We start from the raw sequence: 17,477 nt of genomic DNA on the forward strand, positions 1-17,477 counted from the left end.
TTCTAAGTGTCTAGGAGTCTCTTATGATTCACCATAGAAATTGTGACAAAACAAATAGTTTATTCTCCAAAGAAAATAATATAACTGCGAACACATAAAATAATGGATAAGCACCTACAATTCAAGAGGTAGCTGATCTCTCACAATCTCTACAATTTGAGAGGTAGGAAATCTCTTTCGAACCTTAAACCTATCAATCAGGAGTAAATGAAATCAGACAGAATGAAGTTTCCTTCTTTGCAATATTGCAAAGAAAAAAATATTATATTTTCACGAATTCCTTCATTTTAGCTGAATATTTAAATTAGAAAAATATATTATTAAGCTACCAAAATTAGATTGAACACTTTATTATGTACTTAAAATAGATTGTAAAAACTATTGTTTATTGGAATGAAAGCAAAGTAAAAGACATTCAGCCTATTTGCTCAAAATCGTCCGCTCGTCCTGCGAAACTCTCCAATAAGTATTCGACGATCACTCGATCTCTTCGTCCGCTTTAACTGCCTCAACCACATATGTTCTCGTCCGTTTTGCCTTCTTCGTCCGCTAGGTAGCATCGGCGGTAGCATCGACTGTATCTTTGGCTTCAGTATAGTTGGCGTATTTCAGTGCCGATATAATTTCTAGATCTTCGCACTCAAGGATCTTATGCTTCGGCTTTGGCTTCAGACTCTCTCCTAATTTAAGGCAGTGCACGATTATTTGAATCTTTTAGGATGTCTTTTGAAATCTTCGTTATCAGATTTACGGAAAAGAATTATGCCGCATGAGAATGTTAGCTCAGAGTGTTCTTAAAAGGAAAAGAGCTTTGGGGCCATATTGATGGGTCTCTCCAGCTCCTATAGATGCAAAAGATCTTTGTCAATAGGTAGCAAATGATGCTTAGATAGTTTTCTGGATCTTGGGATCTATTGAGGCTCTTATGGTGAACAATCTACGATCTTTTGGTACGACTAAAGAAATGTGGGAATATTTGAAGCGCGTTTACAATCAAGATAATACTGCGAAATGCTTTCAATTGGAATTTGATGAGTAATTTCAGTCAGAGTAATTTTTTAATTGAACAATATTATTCTGGTTTTCTAAATTTATGGAGCGAATATACTAGCATTATCTATGCTAAAGTGTCAGAGGAGAACTTAGTTAGTCTACAAGCTATTCATGAAGAAATTCACCGTGATCAGTTTTTAATGAAGCTCAGACTGTAATTTGAAACTGCTCGGGCTGGGTTGCTGAACCGAGATCCAGTTCCTTGTTTGTATATCTGTTTTGGTACGCGAAGAACAAATATTGGCAACACAAGCTGCTATTAGTATAATAGGTGGATCATAAAAAATAATTAATATGGCATATGCTGCTCAGACCAAAGGGAAGGACCAGTGCGGTGCTACAGCTGCAAGAAATTTGGTCATATTGCATGAAAATTGCATAATAAGTGTTGTACTTATTGCAAACAAAATGAACATATTATTACGGAGTGCCCTACACGCCCCAAAAACGACCCAAAACTACAAACCACAAGCTCTTCATGCCACGGTATCCGACACTCACAAACCTGCCTCGACATCCACAGTTGCTGACAATAATCAATCAGTTGTCATACCATATATGGTTCAACAGATGATTCTCTCTGCTTTTTTTCGCTCTTGGCCTTCAAGGTAAAGGTAAAACTATTATTTTTGTTCCTTCACATTGGTTTGTTGATACAGACGCCACAAATTATATAACTGGCACAGCTGATTTATTGCATAACCATCGGTCTTACATTGGTACTCAACATATTCAGGTTGCTGACGGAAATAATATTTCAATTATGGCAGTTAATGATATTAACTCCTTTTTCAGACATATCTTGGTTTCTCCTAAACTATCTACTAACTTACTCTTTGTTGATCAAATTGTGGATAATAATTGTGACGTACATTTTTCTTGTGATGGTTGTATTGTGCAGAATCAGGTGTCGGGGAAGGTAATGGAGAATGAGCTTAGAGCGGGCAGGCTGTTTCCATTAAATTTATTATTCCTCGGAATATGTCATTAGCTTCTTCAGTTGTTGAGAATAAGACGGACATCTGACATAAAATATTAGATCATTCAAATAATATGATGTTGAAGCATTTACTTAAAAGGGGTGTTTTTTATTTTACAAATAAGAGTTTAGTAGTTGACTTTTCTGTTTGTAAATATGGAAAGAATAAGACATTACCTTTTCTTATTTTAGGCAATCGTGCCAATAAATGTTTTGACATTATTCATAGTGATGTTTGAGGAATTACACCAGTTATTTCACATGCTCAATATGGATATTTCGAAACATTTATTGATGATTACAGTCGATTTACTTGGATCTATTTTTTGCGTTTCAAAGCAGAAGTATTTACTGTATTTCAAACCTTTTTAGCATATATTGAAACTCTATTCTCCGCTTGCATTAAAACCTTACAGTTTGACAATGACGGTGAATACATGTCTCACGAGTTTCAAACATTTCTCCATAAGAAATATATTGTTTCACAACGTTTATGTCTCTATACACCGCATCAAAATGGAGTTGTTGAACGGAAAAATCAACATCTATTAGATATAGTGAGCACATTACTGATAGAATCTTCTGCTCCGGCTAATTTTGGACTGAAGCTTTATCTACTACAGTTTATTTCAGTAATCGCTTTCCATCTCAACAATTGAAGTATGATTCTCCTTACTATCGATTTTTTGGGAAAAATCCTAATTATCATGTGCTACATATTTTCGAATGTGTTTGTTTTGTTCATCTACCTGCTCATGAACGTCATAAGTTGGCAGCTTAGTCTGTACGATGTGGCTTTATGGGGTACAGTCTTAATTATAAAGGTTTTGTGTGTTATGATTCGATTAATAGTCGATGACATATTTCTGAGAATTTGATTTTCTTCGAACATGAATATTACTTTCAGCATCATGTGTTAACACCGGATACAGTTATACTTCCACAAATTGATAACTCTTCTTCTGATAAACTGTTCAAGCCAGACATTTTCTACACACGACGCCTGCTCCTTTCACCTTCAAACCCCCCGGACCTTGATCCAGAAATTGCACCAATTAGTTTTCGACGATGAACTCGGCGTATCTGTCCTCCAGATAAATATGGGTATTCTGTAATTTTAACTAATATTACTGTTCATACCTCTTACTTTCAGGATGCTAACCAGATTTGCTGGATCAAAGCTATGCAAGAGGAACTTCAGACACTTCAAGACAATCACACTTGGGATATTGTTTCATGTTCTACTGGTGTTAAACCCATTGGTTGTAAATGAGTTTATTCTTTTAAACTTCGATCTGATGGCTCTCTTGACAGATATAAGACAAGATTGGTAGCTCTTGGCATTCGATAGGAATATGGGATTGATTATGAAGAAACATTTGCACATGTGGCTAAGATAACAACTGCCCAGCTGGTGTTATCTATTGCTGCATCTAAAGACTAGTTCCTAAAGCAGATGTCTATGTGAGTCCTCTTATAGGCTTGTTTTTTACATCTTAACATGTTTGTACGCTCAAACGGTCTCTATACGGTTTAAAACATACTCCACGGGTCTGGTTTGAAAAGTTTCGCAATACTCTTCTTAGCTTCTCTTTCATTCAAAGTAAGTATGATTCATCATTATTTCTTTGCAAGATTGACAAGGGAACTGTTTTGTTTTTAGTCTATGTTGATATTGTCATTACAAAATCTGACAATCAATTGATATCTCAGCTACAAAAGTGTCTTCAGGGTTCTTTTCATATGAAGGATTTGGAGTCATTAACTTATTTCTTAGGAGTTGAGGTTCACTCTTCTCTCACTGGTATTTTCGTTCATCAGCACAACTATACAAATATTAAGGGATCATTGCTTTGGCTGGTCTTCAAGATGGTCACTTTGTTGATACACCTTTGGAAGTAAATGTCAAATATCAACAGAATAATGATGGCTTTCTTTCTGATTCATCTCTATATCGACAACTTGTTGGGAGTCTCAATTATCTGACTATTACTCGTCCTGATATTTCATTTATTGTGCAATAAGTTAGTGAATTTATGCAAGCACCTATACATCTTCATTTAGCTGTAGTTCGATGCATTGTTCGGTATTTGAAAGGTACTTCTCATCGTGGTTTGTTCTTTTATGGGGCTCTCCTATCACCTTAACAGTCTATAGTGATGTCGATTGGGTTGGTTGTTCTGATATACGCCGATCTATTACTGGATGATGTACGGTTCTTGACAACTATTTAATCTCTTAGAATAGCAAGAAACAAGAATGAGTGTCTAGGTCATGTACTGAATCATAATATCGTGCTATGTCCTCTACTTGTTCCGAGATCATTTGGCTTTAGGGTGTGCTGGCTGAGCTTGGTTTTCCTAAGCTCGAGTCTACCTCTCTTCATGCAAATAATACTAATGCTATTCAGAGTGTTGCTAGTCCCGTCTTTCATGAGCGCACGAAACACATTGAAGTGGACTGTCATTCCATTCGAGAAGCCAATGAGGATGATGTTATATCTCTTGCTCATATCACTCCTGATTTTTAAACGGTCGATATATTTACTAATACTCTTTCTCAACAGCGTCATCAGTTTCTTGTCGGCAAATTGATGCTTCTTGATCAACCAACATCAATTTGAGGGGGGATATCAATCAGGAGTAATGAAATTAGGAAGAATAAAGAGTTTCCTTCTTTGCAATGCTGTAAAGAAGAAAATATTAATTTTGCACGGATTCTTTCCTTTTAGCTCAATATTTAAATTAGGAATATATATTATTAAACTAACAAAATTAGATTAAGCACTTGATTATGTACCTAAAATAGATTGTACAGACTATTATTTATTGGAATGAAAGCAAAGGAAAAGACATTCACTGTATGTGCTCAAAATATTGACAAAACCCAAGTCTCAATGCACAATCTTCTCTATAAATCTAGCCCTAAATATATTATCCCTATTTATATTAAATCATAATACATGACAAAAGATTAAATTGCTTGTAGCCTAATAAAAGACAAATTTGCCCTAAGGTATGGATCTATCACACTCTTCCAAAATGACACCTTATTCTCAAGGTGGAAAATGATGTTCCTCCAACACAGCTTCCTCTATTTCTTCATCCATTGCCTCCTCGTCACAGACTTTGAAAACTTATCATGTTCGATATTTACAATGGTGTCATAGGGTAAACTTCTCATCACCCCAAAAACATGACTCCTGGGCTCGCTTCTCATGGATCTTTGTCTCTGTAAGGCGCTTGAGTGTCGCCCCTAGTTGTAGCGATCATTCTTGTTTTGTAAAGCCTCCTTTTGGACTTCCACTTTTTGAGCTTTTGGTGTTGTCATTGTTCTAGCAGTTCAGTATGATGCTCCAACTTTGCTGCTTCTATTAGCGGTCTCAACGGACGAATTGTTACACGTATGTCGAGCATTATACCCTTTATGAAGTTCCCCTCCAATAATGTTTTAGAAATCCCCCTCAGCAGTGCCGACAATAGCTCAAATCTTTCTCTATACTCCATAACAGTCCCTTCCCGGGTCAATGCAAAGAATTACTCGTATAGGTCTCCTTTCCGAATGGGTCGAATACATTCCAACAAGTAATCCTTGAATTCTTCTTAAGTTCTAATTGGTTGACGTTCTCTCCATTGCTACCACGCTAGAGCCTCCCTTTAAAAATAGGGTCGCCACCAACAATTTTTCTTCTTCTGTCAACCTATTAACAACAAAGTATCTCTCCACGTGATAGATCCAATCGTAGGTATCCTCTCCTTCAAAGATCAACATCTTCTGCTTCTTATCGTGAGTCTCCTTACCATTTTCCTTGATCGAAGTTTATTCTACCCTTGAAGCGAGGGTTGGGTTCTATTCTGCAACCCATATTGAATTCCCTTTTTTTGCATTAGTCTAGCTTGCCCCATAGTCAGCTTTTCTGTCCCCATAGGCTTCTGAATCACCTTCTGCCTGGAGGGTTGCAGTCGCAAAAGGCACAGGCATGGACGCAGTTGGACACAACCCTATGCACAAGTCCCACCCATTATGGTTCTCTATTCTAGGTCGAAATATGTCAAATTGATCTTCTTTTGCTTTGAATCGCCCGCTGTCCCATTCTGCATGTTGCCTTTCGTTCCAGCCATCTTGATGCCATATAATTCCTTCAAGTTTTGATGCTTAAGTCTGCTTCCCATTTCGTTGGCTAATCACACAGCTCCAAATTCACCAAACGCAACGATGTTGCCCTGATGTCACTCGAATCCTTGTGATTGTTGTCGCTCATGTCTGTTCCAAACGTTGTCACTTGACCCCATTGCAGGCGGTGGTGTTTTTGAGGGACCACAATCTTTTTTATCATTTTTTCTATAGCTGTAATCTCCCCTCCATGGTTGAGAAAACACTCCATTCTTGATTTAATTTGAATGACCTATTTCTTTAATTTCTTTTTCAAGTCATCTACTTTTTGGAGGCCATTAATCCTTTTACGGTTTCAGAACACATGTACCCTAAAATCGCGAGATTTGGAATTTTCGAATGCGGCATCAACTTGCGCAGAACTCTGGAAGCCGTGATCCCAATTTCTGTATGCAGTTCAGTGCAGAACTATTGGAAGCCAAGCAAAACTCTGGAAGGTACAATCTGAATTCTTGTATGTCTCCGATCCCAATCTTGAGACTTGGAACTCTTTTACATCACATATATGATCACAATTTTAATCAAGAGCGGCGTGAAACTCTTGTACTTCATGATCCTTCGACTTTCATACGATTTGTACCCCGTGATCCACCGCTAGGTCTTGTTCATATTTGGTTACTACAGATACACCAGGATGCTTCCTAACTAGCTCCAACTGTGATTGGATTGCGTGTCAGGGCGGGAGGAGGAGAATTTGTGATTGTTTATACGATGCAATCTCAATTCAATTTCGCCAATGCGTGCGAAATTGATGGAGGTGTTGTATACCACGATCCCGTCTCCTTCCCAACTGGCTCAAACAACGACTTCTTTTTGCGCCTAGGGCACTTTCATGCTTTCAGATAGCTCCAATCACAATTTTAACTCGTTTGCGTGACATAGGCAGCAACACTGAAATCCTGTCGTTGTAAGTTGTGCGCAATCCTGTCGGCATCAATTTCCCTGACGCTCGGATCGAGTGCTTTGTACGAGGTTATCGGCGATAAAAAAATAGGGTTGGGGGTTGCCCGTAAGAAGCTGTCGGTCGCCGTAATCGAAATCTCATCGCTCGCTTCGAAAAGACGCTTTAATTTTCATATAGATTTAAGTTAAAAAAAAAATGAAATCAAACTGACCCCATAATCTTCACAGTTTAAATGAAAGAGCGCTCTACCTCAAATCCTATATCTATCGCGAGAGATAAACACAAGAGTTGAGGATGAGACTCGATCAAATAAACTAAGAAATATATGACGTCCGTTTGGTCAACGAAACTGTTTTATTTGCCGACAAATTCCTCTATTTAATATGAAAAAAATAAATAGAGTTTATTTTAAGTTGGGTTCGGAAAAGTTTTGTATAAGGGCAAGCCCCTATAGTTAGTTACATCTTAAATGACCGAAGTCACTTAAGAATACTCTTTAAGAACCGAAGTCACTTAAGAATACTCTCGATAAAAATTAGGAAAAATTATCTTCAAGGACTTCAAAAGGATGAGACTTCTCAACGAAATCGGACAAAAAGGTGCGCAAAAGGGGAATGGTTCAAACTTGGAACATTTATTGTAGGATTCAAAGGAGGAAGAACTAGGGGATGCCACAGATCCGAAAGAGAACATCGGTGACTTCCTAGTCTACCCTATGGTTTGACTTCAGTTTCGAGGAGAAATATTCAAGTGTTTTATCCTGTCAATTTTATTTAATTAGGACTTACATTCGTATGAAACGATCACACAAATAACTTGGACAACCTCGGAATCCTAAAACGAGTTAGGGTTTAGATCGTACAACAGAGCTATACGAATACCTAACGAAAAGTTGAGGATTTATGTTGCGCTAGGCGGTTGCGCTAGGATTTATGTTGCGCTAGGCGAACAACCTCGAAATCTTATAGATTGTTGTTTTAATTTCTAGGAAATGAATGGTTTTGTTGGGGAAGACATGTTCTGCTGTTGAAGACGGTCGTGCTGCCCACCGCGCTAGTTTCAAGCTCCTTGTCGTGACGAGTTTAACTTTTCTAGGGTGTCAGGTTATAATGTCAAATCCAGCGGCCCTATGGTTGTAGTTCTTCATATATTTTATAGAGAACATGTTGAAGTTGTATAGTATATAGCATAACAGTAGAGTATATAGCACAGGACAAGCAGTAAGGTATGCAGTAAAGAAAGCAATACAACATGCAGTTTAAAAAAAAGTAAAAGGTACAGCAGGGAAGTGATTAATAGAGAATAACATGATGTAAACATAAAACAAATTTGTATACCTCGGAGATCTGTTGTTCCTTAAGTATAATTGATGCAACAGGTACAAACAACAAAATCTGCAGAAGTAGACTGAAATGCTTTAAAGAAACATCATCCAGAAATCTCGAGAAAGATCGTAAAAAAGACTCACGACAAGAGAAATGCGAGGAAATCGATGAATCAACAAATCAATTAAAATCGATGAAAATCCTTAAAATCGTAAAAAAAACGTAGAAAACATAGGAAAATCCCGAAAAGAGACCACAAGTGCTTTGTCCAAAAATTCCAAGAAAGACATGAAAAAGTCTGAAAAGAGGGAGACCGCAAGCCCTCGGGTCGGGGCTAGGCTCAATTATATATTAGTACTCGAGGGTCGTCGAAGGCTATTCGGTCACACGGATGTATAAAACCTGTCACTCAACTAGAAGGGTGTCCTATCGAACCTAACTCAGGAGGGTATTCCTTAGCCTAAACAGGTGATCAACCGGTGGATAACCAATATTTAAAATGTATTTAAAATTTATGTTTTCAGCATGCGCATAAGTTTCAAACATGCAAAAAGTGGACTGTATCAAGTTTGTTTGTAGCGAAAAGTATGTAGCGAAATATTTTTCTTTTGGAAAAGGTGTGTTGTTCTTATCAAATTTGTTTTTATCAATTTTAAAAAGTAGTTGTCCACGAGTCGATCACGCTGTCGGGCATAAGACTACCAACAACCTAAGAAGGTTCGGGTCAACTCCCGCTAGTCTTGTGTCGGTGAATGATATTGTCATCCTACAGCTCAGCAGGTTCTTGAATCGGATCCTGATGGGTTCTTGAATCGGATTCCGATGTCGTAGGATAACATATCATTCTGCTCTATCTCCGGTGTGCCTTTGTCATCACCGCCCTAAGCCTCAAAACAAAATCGACGTACTTGCGACATTCCTTGATGGTTTCATGTATAGCAAAAGACTATACATGGACACTTATGTATCAGACATAAGCATAAAAAACCGAACCAAGAAGCATGGAAAAAAAATGAACAAAAATGGGGTGAGAGAGAGGAAACACTGATCCACCTAAAACACTGAAAAGACGAAGGACAGATCAGCTCTCAAAACTCGTAACGAAAAGACCTAAAAAGGAAGACCTAAAGATCTTTGAATCAATCCAGATGGATATCACTTTCTCACTTTTTTATAAATGTCTTAACCCGAGTCAAAATGGCCTCACACACCAGTGACTTCCTAACATTGGTGCCCAGCTCCCAAAGACATCTTTTATGAAATTAATTTATTCTAACCAAATGCTTTTCCAAAATGAGACTTAGAAATCTCCCAAACTTCACAAAAGGAAAATAACTCGGAGAATACTATCACTAGTACTCCCAAACCCATGCAAAAATCAGGATCTTCCAACTTCCAAATTCATCAATGGCCTCATATATCAAATACTCATAAAATCTTCCCATAGAACCAAATAAATGCTCATGGCCGGGGTTAATAGAGGAGAGTATAGCCACCAAGTCTTTTGGTCAAGGCAAAACAGGGCCAAAGGGACTCGCGGCCAAGGCAACCCAAGGCACAGAAGGAGAGAAGGCTCACGGCTAAGGCAACCCAAGGCCAAAAGAGGCTCACGGCCAAGGCAACCGGAGGCACAGAAGAAGAGGAGACTCACGGCTAAGACAATCCAAATCAATTATATGAAGATATTTGATATACATGAGAGAGTACAAGATATAACCCTCATTTTGGAATAACAGATTTGATCCATCAATGATCATCCAAATCTTCAAGCACAACAAGACGGACTAGATTAAATCAAGCCATCCCCAATAGGTTTTACGGGTAGGAGCTAAGGCCAGTAAAAGTCAAAACCCAAAGCCACCTCTCGGGCAGGGGTAAAACAAGGCAAAAACGAGCTCCCAACCAGAGTAAAACCGAACCTTCCAATAGCTATTAAACAGGGACAGGCATAAACACCTCAACAGGCTCTCGGGTAGGAGCTAAAACAATCAAACCGAGTTCCCAAATCAAGCCAAAATAAATCCCTCAAGGTTAACAAGTAAAGCTCACATACCCAAGACAAGATCTCAATCCAGAACCCAGCCTCCAACCCTTCCAAGGTGAAAATCGAGTCCTTAAGGAGATCAAATCAAAGCTTTAAAGGCTACTCAAATGCAGTATATGATAGCAAATCGAAACCCAGTAATGTTTAGGTAAACCGAAAATCAGCTAGGGCAAAAAGAATAAAGCCACATCCCAAATCAAACAAAAATAAACCTCATAATCAGTCAATAGTCGAGCTAGAGCAGGTAAGACCGAGCCCCAATGGAGCCAGAAACCGAGCCACTCAAGGCTAAAACCGGGCCCAAGCATAGATAGAAATTCAAGCTTTAACAGAAATTAAAGTTCCAGTTACTTCAAGGTGAAACAGACCCATTTAGAACCAAAGAGTAGTTCACATGCCTTTGAAACATCAAGATATATAGCCAACATATGTCTTAAACAAAAGCAACAATATAGAGAGTATATTTAGGCCCCCAACTTAAATTTTCCAAGCATGAAACTAAATTTTCCAAGTTAAATTTTCCAAGCATGAAACAACTTCCAATAGATGTTTAAACAAAGTGATGCCTCGTGAGGTGCGAAACCCAACCACCAAAACAAGTTACAAGACTTGTCGAATTAAATAAGTCCTCCCACAACATGTATTTCAAGCAAGGAAGAGCCATAAGAAACCAAAGCCGAGCCCCGAGCCCCAGCCGAGCCCCCAAACATGCATGAAAGACCAAATAAACTCTCCAATATCTCATGCTAAATAAGAATAGATGAAAAACATCATAATACATATCCCAACATACTTGCAAGAGAGCCGACATCAGCTCAAAGCTACATTTTCAATTATTCCAACTTGCTTTTGAACAAAAAGAGAAAAGAGGAGCTAGCATCGTCTCAAAGCCACGTTTCAACTTTCTTATTCATAGTAATAGAAATATGCCATAGTTTTACCATTTTAAGCAAGTAGGGAAAAGAGAAAAGCCGATAACATACTATACTTCTATCCTTCTAAACAGGTAATCAAATCTAGCCCTTAAAGTATGCTTACACTTCTATTCCTAGATGCTTGAGTATCATGTATTCAAAAATATAAGTGCCAACTAAGTAAGCATGCTGTATCACCCATCGCACCGAGCTAAGAGGGGTTCGGCAGGGCAAAATCGAAAACAGGGCAAGACACAAAAGGGGAAAAGATACCTCCTTGAAGCAAATGAAAGTAACACATGAACTTTAAAGGCACTCCCGGCATACCCCCCCAGGGCTACAAAACCGAGCTCCAATAAATACCAGAGGAGAAGAATGATGAAGAAGATACGATAGAAGGATCGAGCGCAGAGGATACGATCCTCGCAGAGGCCACGCTCTACGGCAAGGAGGGTCGAGAGCAGAGGATACGATCCTCGGCAATAATAAGGGGATGGGTCGTCTGCGAGATTGTCTCGCGTGCAAGAGGCGAGCGTGGGATAACGACATAGGAAGGACGCGGGCCAGACGAATGAACGAACAGAGCTAGGGCTGAGGCTCATGGGTTCGAGAAAAGCGGTGGGGATGGGAGTAGATAGATTTAGGTTTTAATAAATAATAATAATAAAAAATATCATTTATTATTATAATTACACCTAAATTATATATCCTTCCCCAGACGCATCGTCGCAGCGGAACGAATGTCTCCCTTAGGCAAAATCGATGTTCCGGGCGTATCGGCGCAGTCCATTTCGTCATCCGGAGTCGTCCGGGAAACCTCGTGGTCGATCGGTTCAAAAATGCGCCGCGGTTCGAATGCTATCAAAATTTTGGTATGAGTTCAATAAAACAGGACGGCGCAGAGGATGACGGCGCCAAATCAACGAGTACAGCCAATTCTAAGGCCGATAGTCCTATAGGAATACTCCCCGAGTTCCTTCAGAGTAGCCTTACCTGCTAAGCAATAGCGGTTAAAACTACTATATGGAACGCCAAGTCGAGCGAAGAAAAGTTCAGGATTGTTAACGGGGAGGTCTCCTTCACTAGTTTTTTAGGAGTAGTCGACAGAAATGTCCTACGGCTAGATCCTAGGCTACTAAGGAAGGGAAAACTATACCTCGACCGAAAGCGAGGTCAACAAGACACGGACTCCCAATAGGCGTGGTGTGTTGGGCGAGCACACTGCGCGTATTGACGTTGACCGACGAGATCAACAGGACCAATACAAATTTCTAAGCCAACATGCCTAGAAAGAAGCGTAGAATCGAGTGCTAATTGTTTTCCCTGGGGAATTAGCCAGTGAACATCCGATTAAAGTCGGTGATCAGGAACTCTCGCTGTGAATTGGAGAGTGAATTTGGAGTTATCAAATTTCCAATATTTGTCGAGGATGGGAATCAGTATTTAGGTGCTGACCTCAAGGTAGGAATTGAAGTTTAGACATTAATCTTGAAAAGGACAGTCAGAATCTAGGTACCGATCTCGAAAGATGGGAATCAGAATTTAGGTACTGATCCAAAAGGAGAATTAAAATTTAGGTATCAATTTCAAGAAGAGAGTTGAAATTTAGGTATCGACTTTGAAAGGTGAGAATCAGAATTTAGGTACTGATCTGAAAAGAGAATTGAAATTTAGGTTTCAATTCTGAGAAGAGAGTCGAAATTTAGGTATCGACCTCGTTAGATAGGAATCAGAATTTAGGTATTGATCCGAAAATGAGAATTGAAATTTAGGTATCAATCTCAGGAAGAGAGTCGAAATCTAGGTATCGACCTTGAAAGGTGAGAAATCAAAATTTAAGTCTGATTCAAAAATGAGAATTAAAATTTAGGTATCAATCTCAGGAAGAGAGTCGAAATTTAGGTATCGACCTCGAAAGATAGGACATCGAAAGGTGAGTATCGGAATTTAGATACTGATTCGAAAATTAGAATTCAAATTTAGATATCAATCTCAGGAAGAGAGTCGAAATTTAGGTATCGACCTCGGAAATTTAGGTATAATTTAGGTATCGACCTCGAAAGATAGGAATCAAAATTTAGGTACTGATTTGAAAGGGGATTTGAAATTTAAGTATCAATTTAAGAGGAAGGAAAATAAAAAAGTAGGAATTTAGGTACCGATCTCAAAAGATAGGAATCATAATTTAGGTACCGATCCGAAATGAGAATTGAAATTTGGGTATCAATTCAAAAAGAGAGAATCAGAATTTATGTACCGATCTCGAAAGATAGGAATCAGAATTTAGGTACTGATCCGAAAGGAGAATTGAAGTTTACATATTAATTCAAGAAGAGAGTCGGAACTTAGGTACCGACCTAGAAAATGTAAGAATCAGAATTTAGGTACTGATTCGAAAATAGAATTGAAGTTTAGGTATCACTTCAAGAAGAGAGTCAGAATTTAAGTACCGATCTCGAAAGGTGAGAATCAGAATTTAGACACTGATTCGAAAATGAGAATTGATATTTAGGTATCAATTCAAGAAATTGTGATGTTGAAATCAATGATATGTGTCGTGATAAGTTTGACATTGATAAGGAAGACATGTTGAGTTCGATGAGATTCTGTGCGGAGTATGTAATCCCGAGGGGATGTGAAGAAGATTGGTATGGACCGGAACAGTCGCACCGCGCAAGAAAAGAGTAAGAAATCTCGAGCTCGAGATGAACAAAATCAGGAAAGTCATTTTCTTTTCTTGTTTCAATTATGAAAATATGTTTTCAAAATTTAATTTTGTTGGTGGATTTTTAAAAAGAGTATCATTTATTTATATACATATTTTTATCGGGTTTTCATTGTTATGCTCTTTGTTCACTCTAGTTGCAAATCAACGTATGATTCAATGGCTTTTATCCGTCGCACCAAGGAGGGCAAATTTGAACAAATAGACAAAATTTTGAAAGAAGTTTCGTTCATCTGTTTCAAACAGGGATTACAAATCAAACACAGACTGAAGTTTCGAAAAGAACAATATGCAGACTGCATTAAAATACATCCAAAATATGTCATGTCAAGTACTCATCATAGGCTGAACATATTCGTTGCATATCATATATGCTGAAATGACATGTAGTCCAAGAGGATAGGGAAACCGTGGACATCCGTTGTTGGTGTATCGAGCTCTTGATCAAGCTGACCTTCTAAGCCGTGCTCCAGGATAAGAGTTCCCTTCACACATGCCTAGCGGTGCAACCCTCTCATAGCTCGTAAGGCAGTACTCCTCTAGCTCTGGATCTGGCTGAAAATCACGCGGTATCTTGTCGTTGTCCATTCTCCGAAAAGTTACTGAAACTCTGGGGTATCACACCCCCGGAATGCAATGCTCAACTATATCTTCACCGTTGCCCTTAAGGACAAGTACTGAACCAACCGGTAAAGGAGTTTCTAAGGATCCTCTGAACTCTCCGGAGCCTATGACATCAATTTCTATCCCAAATAAGATGTTACTCTTGCTCATCAACGAGACCGTATAGAAATGTTTCACAAAATCATGGTGATCAGTATGTGGAGGTATGCAATCTCCCTCATCATAGAAATTAATGATGCAGCTGTTTGGAATGCAATCCGCAGGAAGTATGTTCCATCGAACCATTCTCTTAACCATCCATTTGATCATTAGCGACAACGAGTCCACTTGATCATATCTGAGGATCCCAGGAGGATTCACCTATCTATCTCTTGTAAAATTATAGCAGCAACCACATTGTATCGTGATCCTGCCTTTCCCTGTCATCCATTTTTTTGGCTCGGAGTAAGTCCTCTCCATCAGCAAGACTGCTCGATCTCTGTCTTTCAGATCAAAAATACAGTCGAGGATTTCCGTTCGTCACTCTCTGAGAAGACTCTGGTGTGTAGCTCTAATCCCTCTAGGATGTTGATGTGCTTTCCTTGCTCCTCTTCGTAGAACTCAAAATTTCCTTTATTCGCCTTGCTCATCCTGTGATATTCCATCGTGCTGGGAAACGGTGGCTGTCGGGGGTATTCCCTAAATTCAACATTGACGGGAACCCAAACTGGCGCTGATTTTGTTTCCAGCGGAATGTAAAACTCGGTCTCCATTCGAACATACGGTTCGGTACCCCGTGGGACGTATCCTTTTGTATTTAGCAGACCATAGGCTTCCTCCATCTGGTACTTGACGGTCTGAGAATTATCATCATTGCAGTCTGGGCACTTTACGAAGGCACTCGCAGCTGAAGCACGAACAGGTATCTCGGCGTTGCAGGTAGGGCAACCCGGTCAAAGAACATCTGAAGCTGGCAGTGGTCTCGTCTCTGGAACAATCCTGGACTCAACATCCGAAGTAGATAGGCTGAACGAACTCTCTTTCATGTCTGGTTCGTAGATATGCCCCTCTGGAATAAGGGCGAGTAAGTAATCTGTATCCTGCTGGCGCCTTCTCTCCTCTCGTAGGAGAGCTCGCTGTCTGCATCGACTGGCGTTTCTGCGTATGGTCCTTCGCAGCGGAATGAACGACACCCTTTCTTCGTTTGCAGCAATTAGTCCTCCAGCTGGTGTAGCTACCATGGAGGGTAGGCGGCTGGTCCCTTCCATCGGGTCTGCCTGTCTCATCATCTCTTTTGCTTTCAGTGAGGACTTATTTTTGGTACTGAATCTGAGAAGTGAGGGCACCCCTCCTTTTCTTACGTGTGGACGACATCCATCAAAGGACCGTTGTAATCCATGACAACTTCATTAAATTTCATGTTGAAGTCAATAGTGCCGCCCTGCGGTGCCATCTCCTCGTTAAGTGCGACGTTCCAACCATCTTTAAGGACGAAGATCAACTTCTGACCTGAAGTCTTCCTGCAGACGACAGGAAAACCATCAGTGAGCTAAAACTTGGCGTGAACAAGAACAAAACAAATGTGTTTTATTAGGAAAAAAATTCAGTTTGTATCGATGGAAAACTCATTTATTTATGTTTTGTTTCATTTAATAAAATATAAAGTCTGAAGGTAGAGAGAAGAAAATTGAAATATAGAGTTTCAAAAGTTTTCATTTTATTGGAACCGATTACATATATGTCGGCCAAATAAATAACCCTAGGATAATCAAAATCTCAATATTTCAGTACAAACGCTGTCAAGCTGCGTAATATATCTTCAAGTATCGTCCGTTGATCGACAACATGGGTCGTTCGCCCCGAAAAGTCACCAGATGGTAAGCTCCCCCTGAATAGACTTTCTCTACAACAAATGTTCCCTCCCAGGTTGGCTCAAATTTTTTACCTATCTTGCGGCGTGCAAGAATATGTCTTTTGAGAATGAGAACGAGGTCACCAACTTTGAACGACCTCGGGCGGAACAACTTGTCATGAGCTTATACCATCTTTGCTCGATAAAACTCTAAATGTTGTTGTGCTTCTAATCGCTTTCCTTCGACACTTTCTAATTCTTCAAGTTTAAGTTTCACACATTCTTCCATTGTGAGCTGATTAGCGACAACAATTCTTAGAGAAGGCGTCTGAACTTCTAACGGTAGCACGGCTTCAGACCCATATACGAGTAGGGCTGTCAAAACGGCTCATTGTTCGCGAACAGCTCGTGTTCGGCTCGTTAATTTTGTTGGATAAATTAATGAGCCGAACACGAACTAAGATGTGTTCGTTCGTGTTCGACTCGTTTTGGCTCGAAATACTACTCATCAAATTTATATATATATTTATATATAGTAGTATTTTAAAAAAATCTAATTGACTATAAGGCTACAAAGATTTATAACAAATTAAAATATTGATTAAGAAAATAGAATAAAAATTATTAAATTAGATTCAAATGATGTTTTAATATAAATAAATCAAGTTTATATATATATATATATAAAAAGTGGTATTTTAAAAAATATAATTGACTACAAGGCTACAAAAAGTAATAATCAATTAAAATATTGATTAAGAAAATAGAATAAAAATTATTAAATTAGATTCAAATGATGTTTTAATATAAATAATAATTTTTAAATCTTGCTCAATTCCTTATTGTTTTATGTTTTATGGCTACATGATTAGGGGTGTTAAAAGAACTCTTTATTCGTGAACAGG

At 38.8% G+C, this 17,477-nt stretch overlaps 1 protein-coding gene across 9 annotated transcripts in view; it reads left to right on the plus strand.

The window, feature by feature from the left end:
* LOC110037582 (uncharacterized protein YNL011C) overlaps positions 1-17,477 on the plus strand; it is a 162,595-nt gene that overhangs the window by 91,212 nt on the left and 53,906 nt on the right. Inside the window, exon 12 of one of the 9 annotated variants that reach the window (XM_020742261.1) lies at positions 1,955-2,065. The exons of the other annotated variants lie outside the window; for them this stretch is intronic. Coding sequence (XP_020597920.1) covers positions 1,955-2,044 — 90 coding nt within the window. The 3' untranslated portion in view covers positions 2,045-2,065. Of the gene's footprint in view, positions 1-1,954; positions 2,066-17,477 lie in introns of those variants that run through there. 9 annotated transcript variants of the gene reach the window in all.

The sequence above is a fragment of the Phalaenopsis equestris genome, unplaced genomic scaffold, assembly GCF_001263595.1.
Source record: "Phalaenopsis equestris unplaced genomic scaffold, ASM126359v1 Scaffold221702, whole genome shotgun sequence".
Lineage (NCBI taxonomy): Eukaryota > Viridiplantae > Streptophyta > Magnoliopsida > Asparagales > Orchidaceae > Phalaenopsis > Phalaenopsis equestris.